The 22789-nt window shown below is 32.7% G+C and overlaps 2 protein-coding genes and 1 pseudogene across 2 annotated transcripts; all 3 read right to left on the bottom strand.

Annotated features, from left to right (window-relative positions):
• Positions 1 to 8477: 8477 nt before the first annotated feature.
• Positions 8478 to 9218, bottom strand: LOC141696545 (secreted RxLR effector protein 161-like). Its single transcript, XM_074500672.1, has one exon. The coding sequence runs from the start codon at positions 9216 to 9218 to the stop codon at positions 8478 to 8480; it is 741 nt and encodes a 246-aa protein (XP_074356773.1).
• A 2522-nt stretch (positions 9219 to 11740) lies between these two features.
• On the bottom strand, positions 11741 to 13916 carry LOC141696544 (uncharacterized). The gene is made up of 4 exons (XM_074500670.1): positions 13860 to 13916; positions 12962 to 13067; positions 12433 to 12507; positions 11741 to 12351 (listed from the first exon to the last, which is right to left on the bottom strand). The coding sequence occupies exons 1-4, from the start codon at positions 13914 to 13916 to the stop codon at positions 11741 to 11743; spliced, it is 849 nt and encodes a 282-aa protein (XP_074356771.1).
• Positions 13917 to 16343: 2427 nt separating this feature from the next.
• LOC141696543 (exonuclease 1-like) lies at positions 16344 to 18285 on the bottom strand (annotated as a pseudogene).
• Positions 18286 to 22789: the final 4504 nt, after the last annotated feature.

The following is a 22789-nucleotide window of genomic DNA, read 5'->3' as shown; positions in this document are numbered from 1 at the left end:
ATTATTTTTTTGAATTTGTTTATCATTTCTCTAAAAATATACTTTATATAGTGGCAACTAAAAAAATGTAACATACTTGACTACTCTGATTGTATCACTTATTAAATTTAATACTTCTAACACTACAAGAAATTTGAAATCATGCAACAGTTGGGTAAAAAACATACACCCATGAATTGATTTAGCACAAAAAATTAATGGGTGACCAAAAAACGGAGAATTGTTATTCATCTTTTTTCAAACTATTGCCTATATGATACACTCATCGAGTCGGACAATAATTTTTAAAACACGTTGTTATTTTGAATATTTCACACAATGCTTAAAACTGTTGTTACTATATGGTATATAATAGTGACTTCGAACAACGGTTCTAGACGTTACATTATGTAATACATACAACTGTTACTCGAAAATGTTGTCTTATAAACCATCAAACAACGACATGAAAATAGTTGTATAAATAGTTTTTTTTAATATTTCAATGGGCACCACTAAATAGGTACCATCACGTGATAAGTGGTAAAACTTTCACCTCGATTGCTGAGGTGGGGAAATAAGAGCTGCAAAATAGCTAATATTCTTACACAACGGTTTTTGTTAAAAAAATTTATTGTTATAGTTGATCTCATACAACATTTTTTAATACAAACCATTGTCTATAGACTTCGTTCTAGAACCCTCTCAAAGCTATGATTCTCGCACAACAATTTGCTTACAAATTACCATAACCTCTATTCCACCAGCAGATGCATATTTGACTTGATGAACTTGTTAAGTTTACTGTAAATTAGAGTATAGAAAGACATAAGCATCTAGACAAACATGTACTCGGCCGATGTGTAAATTTGGACTTCTTTAGCGCGAGGAGCCAACCAGCTTGTAAGTTTTTATAATGATGTCGGGGGAACAACTGGAGTATAATTATTATCAAATATTGAATTTAATATTTCTAAGAAGATGATAGGACTTATGGTAAATTGTGATCAACCTCGAATTTTCCAAACACAAATGGTTAATAAATATGGTAAAAATAAAGAATTGATAAATAAGCTTGTGGTTTTACTATTTAAGTTCCAAATTTGATTTTTGGATATCTTTATTACATATTTGACCATGATTCTCGATTGTGGAATTCATTGAGTTTGTCTTTATCATGAATAATTGTGTCATTTGCAAGTCAATTGAAGCTAAAATATCAATTTTTGGAGTTTATTTATCATTTCTCTAGAAATATACTCAATATAGAGACAACTAAAAAAATGTTACATACAACTAACTACTTTGATTATACTATTGATTAAATTTAATACTTCTAACACTACAAGAAATTCGCAATCATATAATAGTCGATACATAACGGTTAAAAAATATACACCGATGAATTGATTTTGCACAAAAAATTACCGGTTCAACTAAAAATAGACAATTGTTATCCATCTTTTTTCAAACTGTTCCTTATATCCTCTGATCGAGTCAGACAACAATTTTTAAAGGGCATTGTTGTTTTGAATCTTTAATAAAATTCTTAAAATCGTTGTTTCTATGCTAAATTATAGTTAATGCAAATAATGGTTCTAGACGTTACGTTATGTAATATAAACAACTGTTATTCAAAAATGTTGTCTTATAAACCATCAAACAACGACATAAAATGTGACGCCCCAAAACCTATCCTTCCATGAATTCAGGCCGTCACCGTACCAAATTTCGCACACATGTATTAATGTTACAAACCATAATAAAATATATCGTTCCCTGTGGACACCATTCCACAGATCTGAGGATCGAGTCTCCACACACACCTGTTTATCACATACATAATAGACATCTTACTACAAGTCTGTAAGCTAAGGCACAAATTCGGGGAAAGTTATAGTACATTATTTCATATGATCTTATGTAGACATATATCTAAACGCTGCCACCGCGAATGTGCTCCTTTCCCTTACAATGCCTAGCCTGATGATACGAATCATCTGCTTCATTCTTAATAGTTTGGAAATGTAAAAATGGAAAGAGTGAGCAACTGAGTACTCCGCAAGTATAGATGAAAAACTCAAAATTCACAAGATAGTAATAAAAAAATTCCAAGACTAATAGAAATTCATGTTCAACAGTGAATAATCAACATCATATCACAATTTAGTAAAGAAGGTCTTGTCTGGCACTGCACAACTTGAGTTTAAGATTAACCGATCATTTTTCCATCCTCGATACATCAGTGATGCAATCAACTATCATAGTGTACCATCCTCCTGCGAGTTTTACGCTTACCCGATCACGGTTATGTGAACCTTATGTGCTATGTAATTATATATAAATTGCTATAATTTATATATTGTATTCACATTATCACTGACAAACAATCCATATCTATTTTTTACGCAACCGGGTATCAATCATGGTTGTAACATAAAAATGAATTATATATTTTTAGGACTTATTATTGATATTCATGATTTTTTTCAAGAATTCGAAAGAAAAATTGTATTTATATCGTATTTTAAACCGTTGTTAAGTTTATTCATTACGACTCTAATATTTCTTCATATAATAATTTGATAACATTTTATACTATTCTTCTAAAATTAAAAATTTTCAGTTCGATAAAGTTTTATAAATATCAGTTGAAGTGGTTAATTCCCTCAGATGATTGAACAATATATGTTTTTTTCCTTAAATAATATAAAATGCATTGAATCAAATGCTACAATTTAGTATAGATATCACTTTTATTTGAATAATTCAAAATATTAAAATAATTCAAAATATCTGTATAATATTATCTTGATCAATGAATATTGTTGATCTAAAAGAATTCTTTTTAAAAAGTTGGTTTTTTTAAAGTGAAAAATGAAAAATAAATCGATTTAATATATAATCATAGTTTTAACAAATCTAGTGAGATCTCATTTCAAATTTCAAATATTCTTAAAATTGGGACAAATCCCAAAAATAATAATGTGTTACCAGTGAAGTTAGTAATTTTAATATAAATAATCAATTGACTTGATCCTATAAAGACCTCAAACACATTAATTTATATTAACATAAGATATTAAAAAATTTCACATTATTGGTAAGATATTCTCGCCGAACTTGTAATTTAAATTTACTAAACGTAGAATGTGAGGATGTTTTTCGGCCGGGTCATGTAGTCAAAATTCGAGTATTTTTTGAACAATGGGCCAATATCTAAAATGCATTGACTCATTATAATTCGAACTTATCTAAATATGTAATACCAATATAGATTATTTATATATAAGCGATTCTATAATCAATATTTTAAAAAAAAATTATATATGTACATTTTAATTACTTTTTATAATAAAAAATATCTTAAAATAAATGAGATATATTTTCAAACTAAAAAATGATTAATAAATAATATAATAATTCATTTATGTATTATGTTTAATTTTATATAAGGAATTCAATTCTTTAAAATTAATTGTACAAATAATCAACTAACTATCCTTTTTTGCGGAATTCAAGTAAGTATCTTTAAAGTTAAATAAAATATTCATTTAGCACACTTATATATTATGTGTATAATAAAAAGTACAGGAGACAATATGGTGTAGTGGTGAGAGGTTGTATATTTAAATTAAATAACTCGAGTTCATATATTACGAGTACATCTGCACCTCCAATCACTTCTGAACATTGGATTACAACTGGAATTAATTGTGAAGGTCAATTGTGATGCTACTGATTTTGGAGATGGTGTAGAATGGATTTTTTGGGAAACTATTGTAATATTTTTCAGTTTAAAGAATATTTATATTCTGTATGTTAAGCGATCTGGAAACAAAACGGCTATTCATTTAGCTCGTTTATTTGTTTGTCAACCTGTTCGTATCATCAGTTTTGGGTTTGTCCAAGCTGGATTAAGTCTTTTTATGAAATGCATAATATTTTGGCAAAAAAAAAAAAACAGATTGTTATCTTTAATTCTTGTATTTTTTTCTTTAGTGAGTGATTTAAGTGCAACACGTAAATAATATAATTCCGAATACAATTTTATTCCATCAATTTTTATAAAACAATAATAATCACAAAAGCCCCAAATTCATTACTAACCCTGATGGTAGTACTGTTGTACGTGTTAAAAATCTCGACCAAGATATGGCCTTAATAAATGGTCCTTTTAAACAAATGATGTATAATATTGATACTACGATGTATTTCATTTTGCTTTTATTGCTTAATCCATTTCCTTTATTGTTATTAAAGGAGAGAGCCGTGGTGGAACACTTTATAAAATTATGGATAGAGATGCATTGTATGATGCTACTATTTCAGAAGATGCTGATGTCATTACAATATTAGAGATGAAAACTGATATACTTAACGAGTATGGAGAAACAATCCTTCACATTGAATCGGAGTCTAGAAATACAGAACATGTGCAATTTATTTTGAGGGAGTTCGTCAACTAAAATCTTCTGGGCAAGCTGAATAGATTCGAACAAACTGCACGTCATTTGGCTGTATGTAACGGACATACTGATGTGGCTAAGGTTATCATTGAAGCAGCTAGACAAAATTTGCCGGAAACTTCCTTTCAAGATTTTCTGAGGCAAGGTGACAAAGATAATGACACCGCCTTACATGCAGCAGTCATGGAAAGAAACGTTGCAATTGTTAAGCTATTACTGGAGGCTGACCCTCATGATATACATATACAAAATGACGATGAACAGGGGCGGACGCAGACCAAAGACATGAGGGGGGCCAAATTTTTTTTACAGAAAAAAGTAAAAAATTATATTATCATTAGTACTACTGAATAGAGATATTCGCTCTTTTAAGTCACGAAAATCTTCTACAATTTAATCTACGACAATAGTACGATTAATTTCTTTTCAGGATACAATATTAGAAAATAATTCTTGAAAAAGTTGAGAACTTGGCTTTAGTGCTCGGAGTTGGAAGACCAGAAGCAAAGAAAAAGAGTTCAATTTTGATATATCACATATACAACTTAGAGACAGAAGGGGCCATTCTTATGTTTTACAAGTCATTTATACATAAAATATATACTACTCCTGCAAAGCTGCTGGGAAAAGGGGGGGGGGGCATGGCCACCCATGGCCTTACACTAGGTTCGCCCCTGACGATGAAGGGAAAACACCGATGTACATAACTGTGGAACAAGGGTACAATGAAATAGTAGAGATAATATCTACAATTTGCACAGCTCCTTCTCTGGATGGACCTGGCGGTTGTACTGCTTTGCATGCTGCTGTTAGAAATGACAACAATAGTATTGAAGTGGTTAAGGTCCTAATTGATGCAGCTAGAAGTTTGCCTTCCGCTCCAGATAATGAAAATACTGATTCCATTCCAGTTACTTCTCTTCAATCTTCTATTGCTTCAGATAATGATATGAGTTTTATGGGATTTACCAAGTTTTGGTATGAGTCATATTAAAAGGATGACTCTAGCTAAAAATAAATATTAACTACTTGTCCTTTTTTTTAGGTTCTAATAAAAATGGCACTGGATGATATCAACACTGAGTAGTCTAGGAAACTCTGGTCTAGCAGTAGAAAGAAACATTCTTTTTCAATTTTAGTGCTCCCTAGTAGATAGGAGAAAAAAAGATATCCTTTTTAATGAAGAGAAAAAGTTGGATATAAAGAATGCAAAGTTGGAAGATGATCCACAAAGATACAAAGAGGGGACCAACAGCCGGATAGTAGTTAGTGCCTGGAGGTTTACATCATACTGGAGAAACTATTGAAGAAGGATTGGCGGTTCTTTCAAAAAAAGCCGCTTTTAAAGTATTTATGATATCAGATGCATTAGCTTTGTTGTTGTCAATCTGTTCTTTGTTCATATACTTTCTTGAAAATATGTCACTAGATCTCCGGGAAGTGACCAGACTTCATGCAACAACAGTCACTAGCCCTGACCATTACCATTTGCGTCATCGGTTCACTCTTCTTTGTTTTTGCTGTTGTTCAACTGCTGAAGGTTGCATATGATCGCCGAGTACGGAAGAATGAAGATTTCAAGAAAGATGCTTGAGAGTCTGTTTTGCTATTTTCAATTATTTGATTGTTTAGCAGGAAATTGTAGCAGCTTTCTCAAACACTTGTTTATTAATTAATTTTAAATTACAATGTTGCTTCTTGTTAACTAGTTAAAGACAATGTTGCAGTTCAGTTGCTTGGTGGTATAAATTACTATTAACTTTATTATTCTGACAGCAGAGACATATTTGAATTAAATGAACTTGTTTAAGTTTATTGTAAATTGGTCAGACCCAAGAATTTCTGGGACAAACTTCTGGTAATGAACTAGTAATTACATAACTTTGAGGGCAAAGTGAATAAGCGTTCCCAACTTCTAATGCACACTTCTCAATAACAAAAATACTTTTGTTGACTTACAGATTTAGGATGATGACCTAATTTAATGAAGATATACATAACATTATGGGATTTAGTTGTTGTAAGTGATAGATTTTGTTGTAATTCTATTTGATCAGGTAAACAAGTTTACGTACAAAACAAACTCTATCTTGATAAACCTATAAAAATTATTCAAATGTTATCTTTTTAAGGTTTATCCTTTACAACCAATTAACAAGTTGTTTTGCATAGTTATCCAAATATTTTCAAACAAATAGATTATCCAATCTTATCTCTTCTATGTTTTGAAAATCAAACCCGTTAGACTTGTGTGTATAAATACACATCTTGTTTTTCAGATTCAAACAAAAATGCTTACATGTTTTATCCTTATACATTCTGAAAGTCATTCTTGTTTTATACCTTGTATATCCAGTCGAACAAGAACATAGTTTGAGTTATAATTTCATATTTATTTGTTGTATATGTATTAATATGAAATTGTACCGGGTTGTAGCAAGGTTTTAATTTCAAATGATTAGCCAAGGTAGTCAGTGGACTAGGTGGTAGCAGTAGTGCTAGGTAACAAGTGTGTTAAGGAAAAAGGTTCTTTAGTGTCTATCGGTTTGTAATTAAGAAATAATTTTTTTTCCTAGAGATCCATGGCTCAGTCAGATAGGTATTCGAATAATTTTTTTAAGATTGCTTCTCGGTGCTGAAAACTATAACAACCGGAAACATCGATTTAAAATCCAAAATTTTCAACACAAAATCACGAGTCAGCTAAATCTGTAGGGCAAGAGATCGGGAAACACACATAAACCATAAAATGAGGTGGGGGTTTTGATATAACTAACTTCAAAATTAAAAAACATATTGGAACTTAACTATTAGAATATTAAACACAGAATATTAAACATTTATTTAATCTAAAAATGGTCAATTATAGTTACCAACGAACAAGGAATACATCCCACAATCTTGAGTTCCAATTCCAAGGAAAAATTAGGTGGTACCTTAATATAACTATGACACGATGACTAACTACTAAAAGAAAGTTTACCACTGAGGAATGAGCTCAGAATTTGGACACAACTGAGGCATCTACCAAATCCCTTAAGAAAGCTGAGTCATCCTCGGAACCACCAGTTGCATCTGCATCCGTGTTCGTAAGGCAACAATCCATTTTAAATGACTATTAAAAATTGGAAAATATTTTTCAGAGGCTCACTTTAATAAACAACATGACACTATACACTACATATCAGGAAGTGGCTGAGAAAATGAGCTGGTCACAATTCCTTGTGTAATGGACATACCACAAATTAGTGGAGATTTAACATTAAAGAACAGTCAAGGGTCTAATGAACTACACAAAGGTGCTGGAGTGCTGTGACAAATGCAATAAGGAACCACTGAAAAATCACAAATAGAACTAATTTTCTAACCTTGCAAGTGTGGCTTTTGTATTCTTGTAGCAATTCATCCGTCGATCTGATGGGTCAAAATGCAAAAACTTATAAAATAGTCCTTTAATGATAATTTGATATATAAAATAATTTTATCACAAAGATTACCGGTCCATAAGATGTAAAGTTGAATGTAAGCAACTGGCCAGGACATAGTTACCATCATTAGAAAGTGGGATACAGTTGACCGGTTATTTCAGGTCATCAGAGATTTCTCTAATCAGAATCGTCAAAATACCTCATTAATATCGTTTACAACTTAAAGGAATAAGAATACCACCAATAAATAAAGTTGCAAGTAGGCAGTATGCTTTTACATATTGGAAACAAATAGGCTGAAACTATGCAGATATAATTGTTCGAACGTAAACTGAGAAAACAAAAGAGACTTGCGTGCAGCTGTGTTGTTATTTCTTATTTCATGAAGTACACTATATAGAATATGCAGATAAAGAAAAGTGGCTACAAACAAGGACTACTAAAACAAACTACTCCTACATGATCTCTAAGTCTATCCTGCTTCTCCCGGAAACTCTCCACACAGTCATGACTAAATCAAACTAGCATGCAAGTTACTGAATAATGAAAACAAATAAATAAAAACAAGTTTCATATTAAAATAAATCCAACAATCTCTCCCTTAATTTGAAAATTGTTTCTCCAGCTCTTTGACACCCAACAACTTTCTCATTCTTTCAAACTTAACAGTACTGAGTGCCTTTGTTCGAATGTCTGCACACTGCAAATTTGAGCTCACGTGCCTGATAATAATTTCCCTACGCTCAACGCATTCACGGATGAAGTGATAGCGTATATCTATATGCTTGCTTCTTCCATGGAAGACCGGGTTGTTAGCTAGATCAATAGCAGACTTGTTATCGATATACAGAATGACTGAACCAACATTTTTTCCTGTTATTTTGCTCAACAAATTTCTCAGCCAAATGGCCTGACAAGCAGCAGCAGTGGCTGCCATAAATTCAGCCTCACATGAGGACAAAGCCACACATCTTTGCTTTTGTGACACACAGGTGATCAAGCTATTATTCAGATAAAAGGCCATGCCCCCTGTACTTTTCCTGTCGTCCGTTTGCCCAACTAAATCACTATGTGAATAGCCCACGAGCATATTGTTGCCGCTGTTTTTCGAATATACCCGACCAAAATCCAAGGTTCCTTTCACATACCTTAGTATACATTTCATAACATATTTGTGCAGCACCTTCGGTTTCTCTATGAATCGACTTACCATTCCCACCGCATATGCTATGTCTGGACGTGTGTGAACAAGATAACGAAGCCCCCCAACCATGCTCTTGTACTCCGTTGAGTCTACCTGAATACCTCCTTCATCCTTAGTAATACGTTCATTTGGATCCATTGGAAATTTTGTAGGATTACACTCTCCTATTCCTGCTCTTTTCAACACCTTTTTCGCATACCCTGTCTTCTTCAACTCAATATATCCTTTCCTTGTTATACCTCTAATCCCAGGTAGTAAGACAGTTTACCCAGGTTGTTCATTTCGAATTTGCTGTTCATTTGCTGTTTAAACTCATTGATAGCAGTAACACTCATCCCTGTGATCAAAAGATCATCTACGTATACACCAACGACAAGAACTTCTCCCCCTTTGCATTTTGTATAAACTGCATGCTTGTGTGGACACCTTGTGAAACCCATACATTTGAGACTTTTGTTCAGTTTAGCTTACCAAGCACGTGGTGCCTGACGCAAACCATCAATGGCTTTTATCAATTTATATACCAGATGCTCCTGCCCACTTTTGACAAACCCTTCTGGCTGTGTTACATAGACTTCCTCAAGTATTTCCCCATTCCAAAAAGCAGTCTTCACATCTAGATGATGTACCTGCCAGCCACACTTTGCTGCTAGTGCTAACAACAAGCGAACGATTTCAAGTCTGGTAATTGGGGCAAAAACTTCATCGATGTCTACCCCTTGTTCCTGCACATACCCCTTGGCCACGAGTCGTGCTTTATACTTTATAATTTCCCCATCCGTACCTCTCTTTATTTTGTAAATCCACTTGAGCCCTATCACATTGCGATCAACTGGTAGTTCTGTCAGCTTCCAAGTATTATTTTGTTCGATCGAGTCCATCTCTTGTTGCATTGCCTGCCTCTAGTTACATTCTTTAGTAGCCTGATTATAATTTCTCGGCTCATCAATGCCCATGAGAAGCAATTCATCATCCAATCCGATTTCTTCTATTTCATTGTATATGTCAACAATGGACTTGAACCTCCTGGGCTCACTGCTATTTTCTGCATCTTCATTTTCGAATCCATGTGTGAATATTTGTGATTGGGGTGTTGCTGCATCACCATCAGAGTCTGCGTCCGTCTGATGTGCATCTGTCTCAACCATTTCATCCTGTGTAAAACCATCAACAACAGTGAAAGTGTGTTGATGTTCCATCAATTCAGTTTGCTGGCCTTGATTCCATGTCCACGTTTTTTCCTCCTCAAAAACCACGTGTCTGCTCACCAGTATGTTGTTATTCTTGGGATCGTATAAGCGATATGCTTTGGTTCCAGGTTCATTACCTAAATGCACAACCACTTTACTTCTGTCATCAAATTTTTTTAAGTGATTCCCAGGAACTTTCATGTGAGCTAAACAACCAAACAACCTCACATGCCCAATGCCTGGTTTTGTTCCCTTCCATGCCTCATATGGGGTTCGTTCAATCATTGAGCGAGTAGGTAAACTGTTGAGTAGATAAACCGAGTGCCTTATAGCCTCTCCCCACAAAATTAATGGTAACCCCATTTGTTTCAACAGACTTCGTGCCATGGCGACAACAATGCGGTTCCTGCGCTCCACTACTCCATTCTGTTGGGGGTAGTACAAAGCCGTATAATGCCGTGTTATACCACTTTCCTCGCAGAACACTTTAAAAACTTGAGAACAAAACTCTCCCCCACAGTCTATTCTTAACACTTTTATTCTTTTTATTGTTCCATTTTCCACATGCACCTTGAATTTCTTAAACATAACCAATGCCTCATCTTTACTCTTAAGCATATAAACCCACATCCAACGACTGAAATCATCGACAAGAAGTAAGAAATATTTGTTACCTCCGAACGTGGTTGGGGATATAGGACCGCATAAATCACCATGCACCATTTCCAATCCCGTTTTTGCACGATAGTTGGCTTTTGGTGGGAAAGACTTTCTTGCTTGTTTTGACATTAAGCACCCTGTGCACACGCCCTTCGGTGGAGAAAATTTTGGCATGCCATATACCATTTGGTTCGAGTGCATTAGAGACAAGGATGGAAAGTTTACATGACCCAGCCGAGAGTACCACAACCACGGCAATTCCTCAGCTTACAGCTTCAAGCACACTGCCTTCTCTGTTTCAATATTCATTTTATACAACCTGTTTGGTGACCTCTTTACTTTCATGAGGAGTTTGCCTTGAACATCATGTACCCACAAAAACTCTCCACTGAAAACAACCCTATTTCCATCCTCAGACAGTTGCCCGAGACTAATTATATTACTACGAAGTAAAGGAATATAATATACCTCATGCAATGTAAGTCTTTCTCCATTTTTACACACGAAGCTAATAGAGCCTTTCCCTTTGATATCTACTGTTGACCCGTCACCAAACTTCACCTGTCCAGTTATATTTTCATCCAACTCCCTGAATTTTGAACGAAGTCCGGTCATATGATTGCTCACCCCATTATCCAAGTACCACAGATTTAATTCCACACGATCATCACCTTGTCCCAATTTTGGGACCACCTTTTCTTCATTCAACAGCATCATATCGTCCCTCTTCCCGCTGTGTTCTGTCAGTAATAGTACAGGTTCATCTTCATTGATCTGGGCCATGCCCACTTCCTATTTTTGATCCCGTTCTCATCGTGGTTTTTTGCATTCAGCGGTATAGTGCCCATATGCACTACAATTGTAACACCGTATTCTGCTCTTATCACGCCCCCAACGAGTGCTTTCCTTTCCTCGAAACCTCTGGTTTGAAGATCCCTCAGCTGCCCGTTTATTGCCATTTCTTTTAATCCATTCCTCTCTAGTTAGTAATAGTTTTCCTTCGGCATTTTCCCTCTTAGACCACTCTTCTTCTGTGAGTAGGAGTTGTCCTTCACTCTCACTTGCTTGCCCTTTCACTCGCTCCTCATGAGCCTTTAACGATCCTATGGCCTCCTCCACAGACATCGTTTCCAGATCAGCAAATTGTTCTATGGTGGAAACAATTTGCAGAAACTTTGATGGTACCGCACGGAGCAGCTTTTTTACCACATAACTCTCCTCGATTTCTTCCCCTAGTGCACGTATGTTTGTCACCATTCTGTTCAGTTTCAAATAGAAGTCATCTAGCATTTCATTGTCTTTCATACACATCGACTCAAATTCACTCTTTAACGTCTGAACCTTGGCTTTTTTCACACGCTCCGCACCTTGACACATAGTCTGAATGGCCTCCCAGGCTTCCTTTGCTGTTTCCTTATCAGCTAGAGATAACAAGACATCTTCAGGAATTCCCTCGTATATTGTGGCCAGGGCGATCTTGTCTTATCTATTATCAAGCACACCTCCTTTCTCTTTCTTCTCCACTGCATTCCACACCCCCTGTGCCTTCATGAACACCTTCATCTTAAGTGCCCAGGCTGTGTAGTTACTTCATGCCAGGATTGGATAGTTTAAACCAATCACACCCTCTTTGAGCTTATTTGTCTCTGTTGTCATCTTTGGCATATACTTGGGCATACAATGAGACCTAAGAAATGATACCAATTATTGGAAATAAATAAGCTGAAACTATGCAGATATAATTGTTCGAACGTAAACTGAGAAAAATAAAAGAGACTTGCGTGAAGCTGTGTTGTTATTTCTTATTTCATGAAGTACACTATATAGAATATGCAGATAAAGAAAAGTGGCTATAAACAAGGACTACTAAAACAAACTACTCCTACATGATCTCTAAGTCTATCCTGCTTCTCCTGGAAACTCTCCACATAGTCACGACTAAATCAAACTAGCATGCAAGTTACTGAATAATGAAAACAAATAAATAAAAACAAGTTTCATATTAAAATAAATCCAACATTACATACCTACCAATACGAATGTCAAATGTCTGAACTGTTCCATCAACACTACCAACAATAATTTCAGTTTTTGTCAAGTAAAGGAACATTACACTATCTGAAAATGTGTCCATGATCTGCATACCAATCATATATAATCATAAGTTAATTTCTCATGGGATGTGTGTATGTGAGAGAGAGAGAGAGAGGGAGAGAGAGATTGACTATCATAACATTAAACATCTATTTAAGTAAAAACATATTGCTTGTTCTCTTCCTAACTCAATTTAGTCAAACAATCAAAACTTGTACAAGTCAAATAACTTGATACATATTCTCTTAGCACAGCAAGACAGGAACAACTAACTACTGCTTGTTCTAGTTGCAGCCAATCAGATTAAGTAAATCCATACAGAAGAGGTATGGAGAAATACCAAGTTTAGAAGCTAAAAAATAGGTAATGATTAAAATGAAAAATGGAACATGTATATACACTCAAATGGTGAGTACAAAATAAGATACCCTGAATGTGGGTCAATTTACAACTATTTCACGTATAATTATAAAATATATAATTTAAACGATAATGACGTTACCCACGTATCCAATTGGTTATGAACATGGAAGAAAGACCCTCAAATGATTTCTCCTTGTAATTTGTGATGAGCTTTCAGTCCATCTTCTACAATAATTTTAAATGTATATGAGCGAAAGTGAAGAGTTACACATAAATTTGATAAGCATGTATTTCACCATGTATAAAGAAACATTCAAAAAATTTATTAGATTCTAAAAATGTAATTAATAAATTTACATAATTAGAAAATCAAGTAATTAACCATAAAAAACACACATAAGTAATAAATGCAGTTGATAAACAAAGGATTACTAATAAAATGTGTGAGGACTGCTATAGATAAAATCACTACCGAGTAAGAGGCTTTGTCTTCCTCCATCTCTGAAACTTTCGAATACTGGCCCCACATCTTTCTTATCGAGAAACACAAACAAACAATTACAAAAATAAATTGTTCAGTTCTTTGTAGAAAATTAAAAGATATACAAGAACATATGTACAGCTCAGTAACTTACTTAATTGTTAATGAAATGAACTCAAGAATCAAGCCCAATATGTAGGGATAAGTTAATTAAAAATTAAAAGCTCAAATTTAAAAATACACTTGAATACCACTCAACCATGCACAAATTACAAGCCTATAATGAATGATAATACAATGATTCAAGCTTCAGCTTCGATTAATTAACCCATCTCAATCAATTTCCAACATAAAAAAAATTTGGGGTTAGGTTAAAATCAGATTGAACTCTCTTAGATCTAGGGTTTCGATTTTTGAGAGAGAAGTTAATGTTAGATATAACTGATGATACAGGACAGAAACTATCAGAAGTTCTTATCAGGACTTAATATCAATATTTACTGAAGAGTGATGTCATCAGTACTTGATGATCAGCAGTTGACGTTATTAGGATTTGTTACTTCAGTAGATATTCGAGGAGGAAAAGGAAAGCAAAAATTCAAGGTGGTGAAGGACTTTATCTCAGAAACAATCATACATGGATATGTAATAGGTTTCCTTATTGTAATAGAATAAGATTCCTTATTGATTGTGTAACTGTGCTCTATATAAAGCACATATTAGGTTTATGCTATAAGCATTGCGTACATTGATATATCATTCGCATAACCTAATAGCTCTCAAGGATACTTGTTCATCCTTTGAGAGAGTACTTTTATAATCAGTTTTTATCTATAATATAAAAACTGTTAATTCTGTTAAAACTTCATCGAATTATTTGCATAAACTGTATTCACCCCCTCTACAGCTGATTACGGACCTAAAAATTGGTATCAGAGCTTGCTGTTGACATACAAACAGTTTAAGATCTAGGAATCAATCTTTAATGGCAGATAACGAAGCACCACAGAATCCACCACCACCACCTCCAGCCTCATCACCGATTAACAGTAATATGAGTAAGTATGAAGCCATCAAGGTGCCAATCCTAAAAATATATTAATATCCAATCTGGAAAGTTAGGATGACCATGTGCTTGAAAGCCACAGATCCTGAATATCTGAGCAGGATTTATGATGGTTCTCATAAACCAATGAAGGTAGTTGTTTCTGTTACAGGAGAAACATAAAAGATGGTCGATAAAGACAAGAAGGACTATTCTCCTGCCTTTAGCGTCGGCTGTTTGAATAACCGACACTAATGTCAAGACTTTAGTGTCGCCTACTTAACCGACGCTAAAGGCCTATACCTATAGCGTCTCCCACATTTGCTACGCCACTTAACCGACGCTTTAGGGGTTATTTGACCGACGCTAAAAGTTCAGTTTGTACTAGTGCAAAACTATAGGCCTGCCAAATATAGCATCGGTTGTCTAAAACGCCAACGCTATAAGCCTGCCCAACAACATCGGTTGCCTGAAACGCCGACGCTATAGCCTTACTCAATAGCGTCGGCTGTCTGAAATGCCGACGCTACTGTCCTGCCCAATAGCGACGGGTATCTAAATAACCAATGCCTAAAGTGATTTTTTTGAAAAAAAACATTTTTGTTTTCTTTTAAGCATTTGACAATTTTATTGTAAGAATTTGACAAGAATATACTTAAATTGCATTAAAAAAAATTGAACCATCAATTCGATCTTAATAATAAAAAAATATTACACAATAATTTATTACATCAAAATAAATGTCTCAGCAAGAGACCTTCATTTACAATATATTCATTAAAAGCGAAAGAGCAGAAAAGACAATCAAAGCTTAATGACTTCTCTCATCTTGTATCTCAAGAGTTAAGTTCACACAACACCAACTCCACGTATTTTAGGACCTTCGATAGAAGAAATTTGTCGATAAAGTGTGCCTGCAAGCCCCAAACAAGGAGATAAGAGAATGATAATCATAAGTGAAAGAACAATTTCCAAATGCATATAATATCATGCAACTAGCATAGCCTCCTGCCACATCAAACATATGTTGTTGAGTAAACAGAAAATTTAAGGCTCACCTGCTAATGAACAAATACATTCCAGAGCAATGAAAGTGTGTGCTCCTTGTCACCATTAAAAATGTCTCCAATTACTACAGTACCGTCGTCATCATATAATGCAATACCAACTTGCTTTTAATCTTAAAACGCAACACCACAGTGGGTTAAATTCTTTTTACGAGTGTCTGATGGAAACACCAGTTTCTGCGTTAAACAAAAAGCGTAACAGAGCAATGCTTATGTCAGCGAAAAATCAATGATAGTTTATTAATCAGTTCAGCTAGGACTGAAATAATGTCAAGACTTAAAAAATAATATCATCATAACCCAAAATTATATGTATAATTAGATGGTATATAAATACATTTTTAATTAAAGATTTAGGCTTGTAACATAACGTCTTTCAAGGATATGGGCCTAGGAAATCCTTATCATCCCCATCACTGTCAGAAATGTCAGATAAATATACAATATCTTCTTTGATTGGGTCATAAACTCTTTGATATTGGAATGTTAGTAGTGCTTTCCTGAAAAATTCTTCATACATAGGTGGAACTGCAACATTACTATACTTCAAGTGCTTTATTACCTGAATTTTATAACATAAATAGAATCATTTAGGATAAATTAGTACATTTTAAAAATCAACAGACAGGACGAAGTCACGACTAAATTCGGGAGTTTAAGATGGTGCTGGGGAATGATTTTTTTTTTAAAAAAATAACAATATCGGTAACACTTACCTTGTCATAGCTTTTGAATTTCTTAATAAGAGCGTGGGCCTTTTTTAGGCCCATTCCAGGCAAAGACTGCAAATAGTCACAACCACTTAAAATGCACATCTCCAGAAACATCTGCTTGGTGAAATCAGTAAGATTTAGCTCCTTGTTCTGTTGTAGACGAGATGACTGAAATTCAACACCTTGTCCAAACTTGTCCATCTTGTAGATGATCTGGATTTATGAGATGATTAAAGTTTCTCAAATGTAATAAAAAAGAAAGTAACCTTTTTGCTAAGTATATATCATATCATCCATAAATTAAAATATCACAGGAGATGCTCAAGGGTTTTAGTAAAATAAAAATTACATAGCCCACAAAACAACATACTCTTGGACAACCAAATGGTATCAAGTCTGAGTCCTCAGTTATAACTGCGTCAACCAGTTTGCTGACAGCCAAGAAGGTCATTTGCGCATCTGCCTCGTAAGGAGCCACAACATAAGCAACATTCTCCTGCTTTAAGACCTTCCAAACGAAGATGCATATAAGAATCTCCACATGTCAGAAGGATGACACAAAAATCACTGAGACGACAGTGAGTTTAACACATGATATAAACTTAACGCAACATTATGCGCAAAACAGTGGAACACATTTTTTATTGCAAAACTCAAACAATACCTGAATCAGATCATATGCAATAGAGGGTTTTATATCAACAGCTTTTGAATAGCACTCATAAGCAGCGGACCGATTTCCACCTGATTCATGCTCCAGTGCGCGTGCAAGATTTTCTTTTCTTGACCTGTGATAAGCAAAACTAGTTAGATTTTCTTTAAATAAAATATTAACTGTGATGAATAAATACCTGACATCATTGACCAGAAAACTTTTCACAACTACCACAAATGAAATTGATCAAAGATATTAATTTGAAATATATCACAAAAGATTTATACTTAACTCAACTAGTGCCTGTGAAAACGTGACAAAAAATTCTCAAACATACATGTCTAGATACAAGAAATTATTGCATACTGAGTACGAAGACAAATATAATTATTAGTGACAGATCAGGTGGAGTACGTGATGGAGATAGATCTTCTGTATTTCTAAAGGTACACAGAGCATCTCAGAGTTTTAAACTATTTTTATTAGGGAATGTTTGGACCGACACAACTAATCATATCATTTGAGAAAACAAAAGAATAAGTGTGGCTGTGAACTTTTGACCATTTGGGCATCCTTCCTTGACAATTTAAATTCTTTGTACCATCTGCAAACAATGCCAACACTCTTACCATGATTCATATGTGTAAAATGTAGTAAACAACCACCTTATCAGTTCAAAATGAAATTAGATGTGTATGACCCAAACTAGCACTTGTCTTCATGAAACAAAATACACAAAAAAATATACATCTGTCCAATTCCTAACAGATAAAATCAAATTCGGATACCTTGCTCACTTGTTCTCTTGCTCACTCTTCATTGGTAGATGACCTCCGTCGAAGACAAGAATTGGTTTAACACCATGATGCCGCGACATATTCACTCTATGCATACAATAGCCAATATGCCTGCGAGTTACAACACAAACCACAACCATAAATCACGTAACATTCAATCAATTTTATCAGGAATACGAAACTACTAATCTCCAACCTAATCACTCTTACACCAGAAAAGTCAGTTATGGTTTGTAGATTTCAATGATGCTATTGACAGCTTAGCTTGTCATGATTCCCCATTAATGTATGTTATCTTCAGAGTTCAGAGTAAGCTTGCCACAGAGTACATAAAATTTATGAATAGTTACCTCGAGTGTAAATTCTTAAATAATAATTATGTAAGCCACAATTTTTTCTGACATTGTTTTGTTCTCTATAAAGGGGTCCACTTCCTATTACAAATATTGTAGGAAGATATGCAATGCGTTTCTTTAGAAGACATGTTATCTGATATGCTCTAGATCAAAGAATTATGGAATACATGTACTAATACTCGCCTATTTCTTGCTAGTAGACCTTCTAATTTGTGCATATTATATTTTATTGTCACGTCTTGTAAACAGAACCACTTATAGAAAATCTTACCAACAAAGAAAAGTTTTGGGGAAATCTTATGTTGGTAAAAATTAATATCTTTGAGGTCTTTATAGAATCAAGTCAATTGATGATTTGTATCAAAATTACTAGCTTCAAAATCAGAATTTAACCCATTTTGAAAAAATACTCGAAATTTGACTACATGACCCAGCCGAAAATATATCATCACTATCTAGGTTTAATAAATTTAAATTATGAACTCGACTAGAATATCTTATAATATCTTATATTAATAAAAATTAATATTTTTGAGTTCTTTATACGATCAAGTTAACTGATATTATGTATCAATATTACTATGCGACTGGTTTTACATTATTACATCTAGAACTTGACCCAATATTTAAATATATTCAAAATTTGACATGAGATGTCACAAGTTCCGTTAAAACTACGAAGATATACTAAATCGTTTTATTTATTATTGTTTCACTTCAAAAAAATTAGGTTTATAATATATTATTCAATGACGGTGAATGTGCTCCTAAAGTTCTACTTTTTTCATTCTCTTTAGAAAATATTAAACTACAACTATAAAGTAAAATTAATAATTTTCATTAACATGTTATTTGAAAAATGGTAAGACATTTGATGCTTCTTCACAATTTTTTTATTTATTGTATTATTTATTTAAAGATATATTTATATTCAAATATTTGTGAGACAAATCCTAAATTTTATATTATTCAGTTTGATATCGTTATTATAAGTAATCATATACATAAATTCCCTATTTTTTGTGGAGTTGTGAAGTCCAAAATTTTAACTTTAGATTACAATCCAATCTAATGGTTCAGGTTTTATGTTTCTAATAATTTAAAAACTAAAATAATAAACTATAAGATATAAACTTGTATTATGTTGTTATATCATTAATGTTCAGCAAGTTGAATATTTAGGTATTATACAACGTGAATACATATGTTCTTCAAACTGATCATATTCTATAAAATCATATGTTCTGCAATGTTCACTTGTCAAATGTATAACATTTGCAAGATATTTATTAAAATAGTGATTTTTGTAGAACATGATTCACATTATAATAAGTTTTACAAATTTTGTATACTATTTTACTTGCAGAACATATATTAACTCCCGTACCCAACTAAAAACAAGGACTCAATAGAACTTAACTCATATATATATATATATTTAAGAAACTTGAAAAATTATAGAATTCAATATTTTGAAAAAAATTATATTTAAATTAGCAATAATAAATTTATAAAAAAAATATTTAGTATTGGAAAATATTGTACAACTATTTTGAATTATTTGAAAAAGGTTAAAACCCTAATGTATTGTACTATTTCATTTAATCCATGTTATGCTATCTAACTTAAAAAAATTAATATTAGTCAATATTTGAAAGGATTAAAAAGTTCAACTAATAGTTAAAAAAATTCATCAAACTGAAAATACTTAAATTTAAAAAAATAATATACAATGTTATCAAGTTATTATAAAAAGAAATATTAGAATCATATGTGAAAAAAACTTCAAAATGATTTAAATATTTGATATTAGTACAAATTTATATTCATATTCTTGAAAAAAAAACTTCTCAATATCAGTAGTTAGTCTTTACGATATATGAATTATTTTTATGTCACATACATGACTGATGCTATTACGATTACGATATATAAATAATTATAATTTATTTATTAGATAATTATAATTTTTGAATAATCATAAATGCATGTTTTTTGAGTAATTTACCTGAATAAAATTAGATATATACACGACCAAGATATCTAGCAGATAAATAAACGAGGCCAACATAATTCACTCGAAAATATAATAAATAATAATTTACATACATACACACATGTGACTTTATTTTTACCAATATTAAAAGATTCAATTTTAGTGGTGTATTTTCGGAGTTATTGATATATATACTAGAAGAAAATAACAAAAGTTTTTTATGTTCTGAAAATAAGAATGATCAATTAAATTTAAGTTTTTTTAATCTGTTAAATACTAAATAGATTATGTCAATTTTAATTTATGAATTGACAATTATCTCACAATTTATATAATTAACTTTGTATAATAGAGAGGATAAAAAGCTAAGTACACGGGCGACATCAACTTTAGTTAATGAATTAAGACATTAGCAATGATATTAAATCAACATAAACGTTGAATTAAAAAAATAACATTTTTCTTAAAAAATAAACTTATATTAATTATAGTATAAATTCTACTTTGTTCAATATTATGATTGCAGGTCTTGACCACTTTAATTACGCATTACTAATCCTTTTAAATTAAGTAAGATAGTTGTAAATCAGTAATGACTTTAGTAATAAAATATCTCATTACTCTGGGTTTATTTGACCAAAACTTAAAAATTTACTCGACTCTGCATTATACATATATGTTAATTTTTAGTTTTTATATTAATATATTGACAATATTTGATGGATTAACTTCATTTTTTTCCTTTTATACGTGCTTGTATTCGTTTAGTAAATACAAATTACACGACACTAATAAGAAAATATGTATTATGATTAATGGGATATATTAAAATTGTTATGAATGTTATTATTGTTTTACATGAAAATCATACATAGATACTCAACTTATATTTGATATGTTTAAGAGGTTATACAATATTTATCAATAAGAAAATGTTCAAAATTTTTTCTAATATAATTGTATGGTGTACAAAAAAATCTAGAAAATGAGCAGTGCGGTTATTATGCTAGTTATCTTAAAAAAGCTAAAACCATCTTATATTAACCCTAATTTCACGTCTCTCTATTTTTTATAACATCACTCTTCATCTTTCCATCCGATAAAATACAAGATGATCAATTGAATGAAAATGTAGAATAGATCTTACAGTAGTTTATCACTTATTATGAAAGAAACCCTATTATTATTATGAATGAAGTTGTTCAATATTTGACATGTATAAATCTTATATTTTTTTTTATATTTTTAATACTTTTTTTGCCGTGTCCTTTATCCAGGACACTTTGATAATTAATGATCCTCGTGTCTCGTGTCCCGTATCACCGTATTAGTGTCGGTGCTTCCTAGCTTCTCAAAAATAAACATACACCGATATGTTTGCTCAAGCTGAGGGGGGACACCATATGACTACTTTCCTCATCAGACGTTTAATTTATTACTTGTACGATAATATTACTGATGGTAAATTGTGGCCAACTTCTTATTTTTTTGGTAAATAAAATTTTTTATTACTAAACACAAATATTTTACTTGCTAGAACCTATAAGCTATGGAAACAGTTGATATCTTGAGCCTTTAATTTCTTACTTCTTTTTTTTCTTGAGCCTTTAATTTCTTACTTCTTTTTTTTTCTTTTTTTTAGGCTTATTAACCTTTTGGCCCCTAAAGTATATGTGTTTATACCCATAAACTCCTGAAATCTGCGAGCGTACCCTTTGACCCCCGAGGTATGTATTTTCATACCCTTTAGCCCTTTTTACCGTGACAGTAAAAAGTCGGAGGGGCAAAAAAGACATTCAACCTCCGAGTTGTACCGTTATAAGGGTTAAAAGGTACATTTCTCATACCTTAAGGGTCAAACGGTATATTTCTCATAACTTAAACGGTATATACTTTAGTCAAACTGCAAAGGAAGTTTGGGACACTGTACAAATCATCTGTGAAGGTACTGAGCAGGTTAGAGTGAACAAGATGCAACTTCTTATTCAACAGTATGAATATTTTCACTTTGAAGAAGGATAATCATTAAATGATACCTTCATCAGATTTCAGAAACTGTTAAATAGATTGAAGCTGTATGGTAGAGTGTACCAAGTCAAAGATTCTAACTTAAAATTTCTGAGGTCTCTACCAAAGGAATGGAAACCTATGACTGTCTCTCTAAGAAATTCTCAAGATTATAAGAACTTCACACTTGAAAGATTATATGGAATTTTGAAGACTTATGAACTTGAAATGGAGCAGGATGAGCTGCTGGAAAAGGGAAAGAGAAAAGGAGGAACAGTTGCACTT

The sequence above is a fragment of the Apium graveolens genome, chromosome 11 (genome assembly GCF_009905375.1).
Source record: "Apium graveolens cultivar Ventura chromosome 11, ASM990537v1, whole genome shotgun sequence".
NCBI lineage: Eukaryota > Viridiplantae > Streptophyta > Magnoliopsida > Apiales > Apiaceae > Apium > Apium graveolens.
The sequence above is the reverse complement of the archived record's forward strand: the minus strand, read 5'-3'. Positions and strand labels throughout refer to the sequence as shown.

Excerpts from the sequence above, each read along its gene's own strand:
- LOC141696545 (XM_074500672.1), bottom strand. The coding sequence starts at position 9,218 with ATGGATCCAAATGAACGTATTACTAAGGATGAAGGAGGTATTCAGGTA.
- LOC141696544 (XM_074500670.1), bottom strand. The coding sequence starts at position 13,916 with ATGTGGGGCCAGTATTCGAAAGTTTCAGAGATGGAGGAAGACAAAGCC. Across the intron at positions 13,068-13,859 it reads AAGACAAAGCCTCTTACTCG|ATCATGGACACATTTTCAGA; the intron begins GTAGTGATTTTA and ends ATTGGTATGCAG. Across the intron at positions 12,508-12,961 it reads GACATTTGACATTCGTATTG|CCTGGGCACTTAAGATGAAG; the intron begins GTAGGTATGTAA and ends GTAACTACACAG.